General features: G+C 39.9%; 2 protein-coding genes across 4 annotated transcripts in view; one reads left to right on the top strand and one right to left on the bottom strand.

Annotated features, from left to right (window-relative positions):
* Window positions 1–112: 112 nt before the first annotated feature.
* zgc:114119 (Mediator of RNA polymerase II transcription subunit 30-like) lies at window positions 113–7813 on the top strand. 3 transcript variants are annotated; one of them, XM_026929635.3, is made up of 5 exons: window positions 113–259; window positions 428–673; window positions 4822–4980; window positions 5250–5339; window positions 7166–7813. In XM_026929635.3, exons 2-5 carry the CDS (start codon window positions 428–430, stop codon window positions 7259–7261), a joined length of 591 nt encoding a protein of 196 aa, XP_026785436.1. In that variant the 5' UTR covers window positions 113–259; the 3' UTR covers window positions 7262–7813. The 3 variants fall into 3 exon arrangements, with proteins under 3 accessions (XP_026785436.1, XP_034154376.1, XP_026785437.1); XM_034298485.2 differs by having other exon boundaries at window positions 131–283; XM_026929636.3 differs by having other exon boundaries at window positions 140–286.
* Window positions 7814–7856: 43 nt separating this feature from the next.
* Window positions 7857–11411, bottom strand: part of LOC113535988 (exostosin-1c) — a 50496-nt gene continuing 46941 nt past the window's right edge. Inside the window, exons 4-12 of the mRNA XM_053228376.1 lie at window positions 10924–11031; window positions 10650–10769; window positions 10187–10319; window positions 9823–9941; window positions 9643–9738; window positions 9454–9540; window positions 8964–9124; window positions 8596–8767; window positions 7857–8440 (exon numbers count right to left, since the gene is read on the bottom strand). Of these exons, the coding sequence (XP_053084351.1) occupies window positions 8255–8440; window positions 8596–8767; window positions 8964–9124; window positions 9454–9540; window positions 9643–9738; window positions 9823–9941; window positions 10187–10319; window positions 10650–10769; window positions 10924–11031 (1182 nt within the window). The 3' untranslated portion in view covers window positions 7857–8254. The remainder of the gene's footprint in view (window positions 8441–8595; window positions 8768–8963; window positions 9125–9453; window positions 9541–9642; window positions 9739–9822; window positions 9942–10186; window positions 10320–10649; window positions 10770–10923; window positions 11032–11411) is intronic.

Here is an 11411-nt window from a genome sequence, read left to right as displayed (position 1 = left end):
CAAGGTAAATGTGAATTTATGAGAAAATGCAGTTTAAATGAGAAGAGAATGAGAAGAATTTAGTGTTGAGGTGTTGAAAGGATTCTGCTGCCCCTGGTGGTAAAATGGCGGAATGAACAAGAACCGGAAACCGGAAGTGACGACAGACTGGAGGTGCTGCGGCGTTTGAAAGAGAAAGGAGCTACTTTGTTTAGCTTAGCCTTTAAGTAGTTCGTGGAGGTTTCTAGTAGCCACTTAAGTCTTTAAAATAGATAATAAAGTAAGTCTGAAAGAGCTCTAACAGGTGGTGAGCTTACAAGCAGAGTACTTATGACATTAATTCATTGTTTACATTGTGTCCATTCAGAGCTAGCTAACTCTAACAGCTGAAACAGCACCGGCTGCTGATGGTGTTTATCCAGCTAATGGGTAGTTTTCTTTCCTGCAGATGTCCTCTTTGCCTCAGAAGGCTCCGGGTGGTGGTCTGGGTGGTGTGCCGCTTCAGCAGCAGCCGCAGAGCCTCCACATGGGCGCGGGTTCAGGGGCCTCGGTCCCCGGACAGGCCTCCATGCCCCCCAACCCCGCCGCTCTCCGGGAAATCTCCCCCGTCTTCCTGTGCCGCATCGGCCAGGACACCGTGCAGGACATCGTCACCCGCACCATGGAGATCTTCCAGATCACACGGGCTACTCAGGTGGACTGCAATCTTTTAGCACATTTAGCATTTATCCATCTTACTGATATACTGAACTTTAGGCAGTGGGTAATGATCTCGAATGTGGGCTTGGGGAACATGGCAAAATTCAATCTTACGCTATAATAATAATTATGTTGCACCAAATTTTAAACCATCATTTTCAAGTTCAAGTGGAGTTTATTGTCATTTCAGCCATATATAAGTACATAGTGAAACGAAACAACATTTCTCCAGGACCAAGCTTCTACATAACACAAACACAGAACAACACAGAACTACAAGGGACTACATAATTTATACATAAAGTGCACAAGTGCACATGCGCAGACAGCACAAGACAGTACAATGACCACTGGGACAGACAATGGGCATAGTGAGTCCCAGTGCAGCGCCGACCAGTACACAGTTCTGTTTAAAAGTGAACCTAGTGACAATAGTGCAAAGAGTACGATACAAGTAGCTGAAATAGTGTAAACATAAGATTTTGATCCTAGATTAACAAATCCTTGATTAGCTCTAAATTTTGCTTAATTTAATCCTTACTGGTGCAACATACTCTGCGTCCAAAAGTTTGTTGGCGCCTGATCCATATGTCGCACCCATATGTGAGGCTTTCTCACACTGTTTCCACAAAAACTGAAGTACAGAATTGTATAGAATGCCTTTGTATGCTGTAGCATTACAATTTCCCTTCACTGGCACTAAGAGGCCCAAACTTGTTCCAGCATGACGATGTCCCTGTGCACAAAGCAAGATCCATGAAGACATGGTGTGTGAAGGTTGGACTGGAAGAACTCGAGTGTCCTGCACAGAGCCCTGACCTCAACCCCACTGAACACCGACTGCACCCCAGACCTCCTCACCTACTGTAACATCAGCGCCTGATCTCACTAATGCTCTTGTAGCTGAATGAACACAAATCCCCACAGCCACGCTCCAAAATCTAGTGGAAAGCTTCCCAGAAGAGTGGAGCTTATTATCAGAGCAAAAGGGGAATAAATCTAGAATGGGATGTTCAACATGAACATATGGGTGTGATAGTCAGGTGTCCACAAACTTTTGGCCATATAGTATACATTGTTTACATAACCACAGCCATCAGAATGTTGTGTACACGCTTCCGTGCCCCAGTGTGTGATTACAGGTCACACTTAACTAAATGATATAAAGAGTGATTTTGGAGCATGGGCTGGAGTTCTGGATAATTTCTGCTTTGTGTTAGATAAAGCACAAAGCACACCACAGTATCCACAGTACACTAGCAAAACAGCTGTGTCAAATACGGAGTCTTTTTTTCTATCAAAAAGGGGGAAAAAAGAAGAGTTAGTTCTTGCTGATGCAGCACAATATGGATACTCAGAAGATATCCCCTGTCAAACAGGGATGATGTGTAATTAAGAAAGGGGTTTACAAACTTTTTTTGGCCATGAACTTCATTTTAAAGGCTCAGAATTTTCATGAACCTCACACAGGTTTAGGTCTGGAATTATCAGCCTCTTAGTTTGAAAATCTCCAGTACATTACTGTATAAAAGTGCGTAATCACTAAAATGGTAGCTAGCTTTTAAGAATAAAATTCATCCTACCAGTTTCATCGCTACTCTATTATAAAACTTCTCCTTCACGCAGTTTTTCCTGCACATACTCAACGCATTACATTTAATCGTCATATGAGATAGAGGGAAACATTGCATCTGCGTAGCACTCCATACTCACTGTTGGTATAATAATGGCTCTGCGTCTCAGATGAGTCCACATGGTGTTGAGAAACTATGAGTTAAGACTGTTTTCTGGAATGGACCGGCGTCTCATCCAGGGTGCGTTCCCACCCAGTGTTCCCAGGATAGCGTGATTACTGAAGATGAATGAATAATGAATAAAACATCTAAAAAAAAAAAAAATTTCTGATTTTAAAATCCAATTGGCTACTTGTTAACGTTGCCAATTTTTACAATTTTTTTTAATTTTTTTGTGCCAGCATTGACTCACAACACAAAACATACTGACATAATTTATCAAATAACATCTGTAGTCATTTCAACCACAGCTGCTTGAATTATCTTTCATTAAAACAGCCTAGGTCTGCATAACGTCTAATAGGGATTTAGCTTAATGGTGTTCTTAGACCCTGACTTATTTTACTAGCGTGAGGATATGTTTTGATGGAGACTGCTGTAAAGAATGTCTTTAAGTCGCTCTGCATGAGAAACTCTGCTAGATGCTGTAATTGTGAATTTTATTAGGTGTGGAATGTAACATATAGGATTATATAAAAAAAAAAAAAAAAAAGAAAAGTCTAGTGATGACTGAACTAGACAGTCCCATCTTATACGGTTTTTAAATTTATGTTTGTTTTGGTAACTAAATGATATCTCTAACATTAGGTGTTCTTGCCGGACTGGACAATCATCCATGGGTATAGATACAAGGGAATAACGTCTTTATAATAATGTAATAATAATAATAATAATAATAATGTCTTATTTGATTTAAGTGTAGTTTTTTTGTAATTTTTTAGTCTTCTGAACACAAACCATCTTCAGCGTCTAACATGAGCAATGCACTGACGTGAGTAAAACCACAGAGAGCGCTTTCCACAGTGCTCACAAGCGCAGGTGTTGAGAGAAAGCTTCTATATTTGTCACACTGGATGCTGTTTTGCTCCCGTGTGACTGTTTTTGGAGGAAAAGCGACTGCAACTGGTTGCAACTGCAAAACAGTATGGGTTCTTATTAAGGAGAGGAAAAAATATGTTTTTTTTTTTCTTTCTTTAATACAACAGCACTGTTGAATTCTCCATTGGTCAGAAGGTCAGAAGCACGGCCTGGACTGTAGTTCCAGCTGCAAGGGCAAATCACAGAGTTACATTAATGCTCTCTTTTTTTGTTATTGTTGTTTTCTCTCGTTTTTTTTTTTTTTTTTTTTTTAAACTCGTTTCTATAGTAACAGCTTGCACTGGGACTTGCATGGCAGGCATGCCACATGTACAGATTAAAAAAAAAAGTGTAATTGTTGCTATGGTGAAGTTTTCTCTGAGGACACGTTTGTTTAGTGTTTTTGGAAGGGGTCTCCTGTCTCAGCACTTTAATGGTTTGTGGTTTAGCATTAATATGACAAGCTGCATTGTTTTTTGTCTTATTTACTTCATAAGAAAGGAAAAAAGAGGCTGGTGAAGGAACGGCTGTTTCGAACTGTTTAACACCTGTTTAACTTGTTTCATGGATGTTCTGTTACTATAAATGGACAAAAAGTATATAAAAATGGACAAATTTCAGTGATATAGGAGAAATAAAACAAAGAAAAAGAACTTGGGGTGGTAATGGGCTGCCACTTGTCGGAATGCGTCACACTATCCTGTCCTTGATTATTTTCCTATAACAGCGTGTCCAGTTGTGTGTTATTCCTTACTTCATGCTGCAGTGGCTCTTCTTAGTGCCTAATGATCAAAACCTACACACTTCCCACTCTTCTGAGCACAATAAAAATACAGACAATGCCTCTGTGCTCAGTTTTTTAAAAGTGTTTCAGTGAATTGACAATTAGTTTAATGTCATAAAGCAAAGTTTATTGTTATCTTTAAAAAAAACATACTTAGGACGTGTATTACATTGTTTTACAACAGACTTCTTTTCTGCTGCGTTTGTGTGCTGTGTGCATGTTTTGATTTGTCGAAAGCTAAAATGATCTGAAATCTTTTCCTAATAAAGCTTCTTTCTGCATACTTTGCGCATGCACATACATCTTTCTCAATGCAAAAAGCAATGGACTCATCTACCTCTACCGGACTTTGCACATGCACGTCTTCTTTGTTACATTGCACACAGTACACTTTATACATGCAGTAATTTTTGTCTCTTGCATTGTAGTAATTATGTAATTGTAGATTTGTAATTTTTTCGCCTTGTGTATTATTTTCTTATGTCCTTAATTTATGTCATAGGCTGCTGGAGGATTCACAGAGTAAGAATTTCATTGTATGGTGTAACAGACTGTTTCCTGTACATATGACAGTAAACTCTGGAATCTTCTTTACATTACGTAAAGCTCTTGTCTGTTTGAACGTGGTGCACTGTCGGGTAAATACCCTGTTGTTTTTGTTTTTGGAGTGTCCTCTGTCTGACTTTTTTTTGGCTGTCTTCTCTCTAGTTGCCAAATGGAGTGACACAGAGTCAGGCAGCGTATCAGGACCGCTTTGGGAAACTGCAGGAGCACCTGCGCCAGCTGACTTTGCTCTTCCGCAAACTCCGTCTGCTCTACGAGCGCTGTGTAGAGATGACCTCTGACCTTCAGGAGTCTCCTGCTGAGGTGAGACTTGCCACCAGTGTCTCAGGTGTAATGGAGTTATATAAATGCTCCTACAGCGTTAATATTTGCCCAGTTTTCAATATTCTTCACTGTAAATAAACATTGTCTAATATGAAATCATTTACAGGTAGTAGCTGCATTCTAGTGAATTAACGCTGTGAATGAATTTCTAGTCAACACGTAAAGAAATGGTGTGTATGAAACAGTAATTGGTAAGGATTGTCTTTTTTTGTTTGTTTGTTTGTTTGTTTGTTTGTTTGTTCACACAGCTGGTGCCGTATGTTGGAGAGGAGATGGCTCCAGTGAGAGTGGAGCCCTGCAGTCCTGCTGTGACTCAGGACAAACAAGAAGTTTTAGAGGTTTGTACCAATGTATTACTAATACAGTGATAAAATCTGGAAAATAAAAATTTTGCATAAAGTATACAAAACATATCTTGGCTGAAATTGGAATCTGAAATTCGGGACATCAGGAAATCAAGACAAGAAGAAAAAAACCCTCCTCTTTTTGTTTCTTGGTTTTTGTGGTTATATTATACCACAGCACTGTTGATTGTCATTGGTCTGAAGGTGTTGATTAATTTTCTGTTACAGCACACACGGCTGTATTCTTTGCATATCACTGGTTTATAATTTGTTTGTTCTAATATGTTCCCATTTCTGTAGTAACAACCTGCGCAGGGCTTTGTGTGACGGACACTCCACAAAAAACAGATTTTCTGTTAGATTTTTACAACATAAGTGAGAACAGGAACTTGTTTCATAGACGTTCAACAACATGAAATGTAACTATAAACAGATAAAATGTATAATATGTCATGCTTTAATTTTTTGGATTCATTAATTAATTTGGCATTTGATTCACGAAGTCCCTGTGTAAGTCTAGGTAATAAAATAGCTGGAACGACCCTGAGGGCCGTGCTGTTATGCTTTTTGCAGTGCTTATCACATATGTATATAATACTATACATCACATATCAGCCCTTAATGAAGCACAAGTTACTAATTTGGTTAGATTATTGCTTTACTTGCTGAGTGATATTATATTACAAGCAGGAGCTGCCTAGGGTTGGGCTACCAGGGCTTAAGCCCCGAATGTTTTCAGTAAAGCCCTGAATGTTTTTATTACCTTGACTTGTATTCATCATTGAGTTTTTATGTGCAGTAAAGTAATATCCATTACAAGCACAGATCTGCTGTCTGAGCATCAAACCATGTCATTCACTCCCTACCTTGTCGTTCACTCCTAACAAGAACCACCCACCGAGTCTAGAGGAAGTTACATACGATCCAGCCAATGAGATTATTACTTTTGGATTTAATTATCTTGATTGCCTCAGACAGACGGTTCGTAGGCGTGTGTGAAGAGAATCGCAATATTTGAAATGGACATTTGAAAATTTTTAAAGAAAAAACAAAAAAAACAGCATCACCCAGGTTCAGCACATGAACAGAAAGATGCGGCTCGTTCAGGTATCTGTAACATACTGTTTAACTTATTGATTGTATTGTAGTTTGGGTATAACACCCGATTCCGCCATCTGTAAAGTAACGCTAAATATTTGTCGCTAAACAGCTGTAATCAGTATTAAGGATGACTTTCAGACGCTACAGTGGTGGAATAAAGCAGGTAGTAGATGTGAAAGGTTTACAGTTCAACTCAGGCCAGTATGACTTTTTTATTGTAATAAGCAATAATGAAAGATTTACTTCTTTTCAAAATGAAGACGCTTTGCCCATGTAACTTTTAAACACCTGTGTATCCCGTGTATTTTGACGCATACATGGATGTCTCTGGGCTAAGCCCCGGATATCCACTGACCCTTGAACCGCCCCTGATTACGAGTACATGGCTTTAATTACTTTCAAAAGCATGAAGTATCTTAAAAATGAGCCATGATGATGGATCCTGTACAATTTTTTTTTTTTTTTTTTTTTTTTTTTTTTTTAATTAAAGACCTTTCCAGAACAGCTGTTAAATACAGTTGTCTTTCAGGCTGTGTAAATTATTCAGTTGTTACATAGTGTGCAGTTAATTACGTATTTTTTTTCTTTATGGTTTGTTACCTTAAAATAATGGGCATTTGGATGTTTACATTAGCAGAATGACTTGCATGATGCAAACCGTTAGGTTTATATTTCAGAACAATTATTTAATTTGCTCTACTTTTCAAAAATCTCCACAGAAAGTGAGGCAGAAGAATCAGGAGATGAAGGTGCTGATGGACCAGATGAGGAACCTCCTATGGGACATCAATGCCATGCTCACAATGCGCAAATGACCAGAAACCCTTTCCTTCAAGTCTGCCTTTTTTTTTTTTTTTACGTGATCCACTCTCCATCCAGTCTCTTCTAGTCAGGCAGCTAAGGGCAGCAGATGGCTCAGGATCAGGGGTACTGTTACCGCTGCGTTGTGTTTAGTCTTGATTAATGAGATAAGATTCAGGTGGAGAACTTCCTCCATTTTTACCAGCTCTCATCTGTGATTTGTACTTCTTGCTATAAAGTACTGAACAGAGATGCTCTTGGATTAGCAGGGATCTAGGAATATGAATTCCATGCCAAAAAGTAAGGAGTGATCCCAGGTATTCGCTAGAGGGACAGATGGGAGACCAGCCTGAGCTACAGGTTTCCTGTGTGCCACTAACATGGAATTCCTGACCCTCGGAGCAGGAGACTGTGAGGCGTCTTTTTATCAGGTGGAAGATGGAGCGTAAGTGTAGGTGTAAATTTTCTTCAGGATATGGGCACAGTAATAATGTTTGTAGGGTAAGACTTTTGTACAGTTAAAGATCTCCAAATCATTTTGTATATAAAATAAAAATGTAAAAGAATATCTCACTCATTTCCTATTTAAATATGTAAATTCAGAACACGTTGCATTTCGGAAATGTTTTATTGGTCATGTACATACAACTTCATGTATTGAGTCAAGTTGCTTTGTGACCGACTTTACAAACACATGATAATGTGTTAGTCCATGGTACTATTAGCATCTCACTAGGTGCTAATGCCAACCCACAACTGAGACAGCAGCCAGTGCAATCTGAGAGCATAGAGGCCATTGTTTTTTTTTTTCCACTGAGCTTTCTGTCAAACTCGAAGATCCAGTCAAAAATTCCAGGCAAAATTCAGTAGGATGGAAGTGGGTCCTTCTTCATTTAACACCGCTCTTTACCAAGGGTCAAGGTTTACTCTTGCACTCTGCAGAGTTTATCCGTTTTGAAAGAGGCTGAGGCAACTCTGAAAGCCAATGCCTGCGCTCTCTGTGTGGCTCAAGCACGCTCAAGGTCCTTATACTTCTTGCGCAAGACAGACACGTGGTCCTTGAAAAGAACAGGGTCCAGGCGGAGCTGCGAGTGCACCAGGGGCATATAGCCGAACCAGCTAGCAAAGGTGTTTATACACTCTTGTCTCTGGGTAAAGTGCTCAGGGTTTGCCCAGGGGGCCATGTTGGTGCTCTGATTAAAAAAAAAAAAAAAAAAAAAAAAGAAGGAAAAATGGAATATATGACAAATGTAAAAATGTTACCCTGTTACAAAACTACTTCACCATTCTTCTGTATAATCTTGTACATTTTAATATGTGATGTGTTAACATTGCTCTGATGACTCACCTGTGGACTAGGCATCTCTTTATACTGCTTCCTCTGAGCCACTTTAATGGGTGGCAGATGGGTCACAGATGACACTAAGAAGTTCATCAGGATGTCTTCACAGTTCGAGCTGCGGTCCACTAACGCCCGTAATGAAGGGGGCAGATAATGAGAAAACAGGTAATGATAATACCTATCAGAGGAAAGGAGAAATAGCATGAGCCATGATTGTCAGATTTATAGAGCAATTGAGCAACATGTGAAATTTTACTGTCATTATGAATGTTTAAATCCCCCATCAGTTTATTTTTGTTGTTTCAAACATATTTCGCAGTTTTAAAGATTAAATCATGTTAGGAGCTTGATGGTACATTAGCTGTTATTAGTACCTGTGATAGAAGGCTGCTCCAGTCAGCACAATTGAGTATTCATTAGTCCATTTGGAGGTGTAGCCCCAAATTTTCTTCACTGGATCCCAGAAATGACTTCTGGGTGGATAGCCGACAATTCTCTCAGGGAAGCTCCGCCACACGTGGAAGGCAAAGTTGACCTGAAAGAATCAATGCAATTATTATATATATAAAATGTGGGTCTGTGTGTCAAGGATTAAACAAGTGCAGTCTTTTATTCACAGCCTGGGCTGTGAATATTTTAACCAACAATAATTTTTCAGTTGTTTGTGTTTTGACATTAGTTTTAGGCAGAATGTGTTATTATGTCAAGGATGAAGATCATACCACATTTTTTGAGTAATTAATGTATAAATTCAGGTCATTCCAAAGAGTTCACCGACTTATTCTTGCAACTGTAAACCAAGACACTCAAGAATAGGATTTTCACACCCTTGGTCTTGGATTAATAATGAAAGGAAGGTCTAACCTCACTAGTCAGTAGCACTGAGTCTTCATCAAGGCTGAGCACCGCTTCAGTCTCAATCGCAGCATGCGGCAGGAAACGGCTGCTTGTCTGTAAGAAGCAGAGTAAATCATGGAGTGAGCCTTGGAAAATGGGGTTTTGTTCTTTGCATATGGCCACAGCTTGACTGTACCCTCATGTGGAGACACTCACTTTCCTTCTGCCATCTGTGACAATAAGGGGCACTGGCATGGGCGGCCACTTGCTCCGGTGAGGGGGCGGCTTCTCACTGTTCCACAAGATGATAATCTGTAAAGGGGCACAGTGGAGTAGTATATCACATACACTCAACAGAGGAAAAAAAATTATGTTTTCTGCAAACAGTTGGTGTACCTGTGAGCAGTATTTTGACTTGGACACCACCTGCAGGAGCTTCATAATTGGCTGAGACTGTGAAACCAGTGGAGAAGTGGCATGGATGACAGCAGTAAATTCCTGGCCAGGCATGACTCCTGCATTAATGGAAGATATGGAGAACTGAGACTGCTACAGAAAATTGAGACTGGTGTGAAGGCTGAATGTTTAAGTATTGTCGGTGATGTTCTGGTTTGATTAAATTACTTTGGGGCAGTTCTGTGCACTTAAGCACACTGCTGCATTCAAATGTTATCCTGCAACATTCTGTCAAGAAATGCATAGGATGTGTATTGTGAAATGGACATGTTACACAGCTTGTGTATCCTTTCTTTATACTTACCAAGGTTCAGATAGTAGAAAGGGTAATGAGCCAGATGGATTGAGTATTCAGGCAGCACCAGAAGACCCCCGGGCAGAGAATTCCACATGAACTTATTCCTTGAGATGTGGGCATACACTCTGTCCTTGATGATCTGAAGGACAGCAACAATGAATCAGTTTACTCTGATTAAACTCCCTAAGATGTACAGTATTTCCCATCAGTGTCTCCAGCCATAACGGTTTATTCCATATCTTTCCAAATTATGTCTAGTCATACACTTCTACATTTAGCCAACAGAGGGCAATGTTGGCTCATGCCATTTATGCAAAACCAACATTGTGTTTGGCAATTAACCTGGAGGCACAGCACTAAGTGGGTGCTAATGATGCGGAGCATCTTCATCCTTGTTTTTAATTTCCCCTGACAGTCCTTGCCAGATCAACTCTGCCTAAAACCTACATACAAACCACCTTATGCTCACCTCTAAAGTGGTGAGAACAATCTTGTCCACTGAGGAGAAATAGGCCTCCCAGAGCATCTGGGTACGTTGTCTCAGCGCCAGCACCCTGTCAATGCCCACTGCCCGCACTGTAGAGGGCACCTTATGGAACAGAGAGGGATTTTATCTAGGGAGTATGCTAAGCTAAAGGTTGTACATGGAAATGCTATGAACTTGTCCCATAACTAAAGTAAATTAAAAAAAAAAAAAGACTTCAAAGTTGACCGCTCTCAACGGTTGTTAGCATGCTGTTTACCTGAAGAAGCAACCTCTCATCTCCCTCGATAACTGCCTGGTTCCACTGGATGACATCAGAGAAGGGCAACTCCCAACCGTTGCTGAGCAACACTGGGATACAGGCCGCCTGAGGACAGGAAGACAGCAAAGAAAAATTCATTGATGATCACCAAAATGCAAAGTGTTTGCTAAACAAAACAGGTTCACAAATATAATGGTCATTCTTTTTTTTTTTTTTTTTTTTTTAAATATAGATATATTTTTATTAATTCCTATTAGAGACGGAACTCATGTCGAGTTGGAACAGGTTAAAAGGAAGGTCCTTATCCCAAGGGGCCAAAGGATGCCTCGATTCTCCCACTATCAATTCTCCCCAAGAAACGGCACCAAGTATGATATTGAGGACCCTGAGCTGCTAATTAAACACTATCCTTCCTTTGATCAATAGCTGGGGGGCCATGGTTTATTAAGTTCACTTTGGTATTCCTCTTCTCTCTTGTTTAATGA

This window comes from Pangasianodon hypophthalmus, chromosome 23, assembly GCF_027358585.1.
Source record: "Pangasianodon hypophthalmus isolate fPanHyp1 chromosome 23, fPanHyp1.pri, whole genome shotgun sequence".
NCBI lineage: Eukaryota > Metazoa > Chordata > Actinopteri > Siluriformes > Pangasiidae > Pangasianodon > Pangasianodon hypophthalmus.
This window is presented reverse-complemented; position numbering and strand designations above follow the sequence as displayed.

Coding starts and splice junctions, on each gene's coding strand:
- zgc:114119 (XM_026929635.3), top strand. CDS start 428: ATGTCCTCTTTGCCTCAGAAGGCTCCGGGTGGTGGTCTGGGTGGTGTG. Junction 674..4,821: donor AGATCACACGGGCTACTCAG/GTGGACTGCAAT, acceptor TCTTCTCTCTAG/TTGCCAAATGGAGTGACACA. Junction 4,981..5,249: donor TTCAGGAGTCTCCTGCTGAG/GTGAGACTTGCC, acceptor TTGTTCACACAG/CTGGTGCCGTATGTTGGAGA.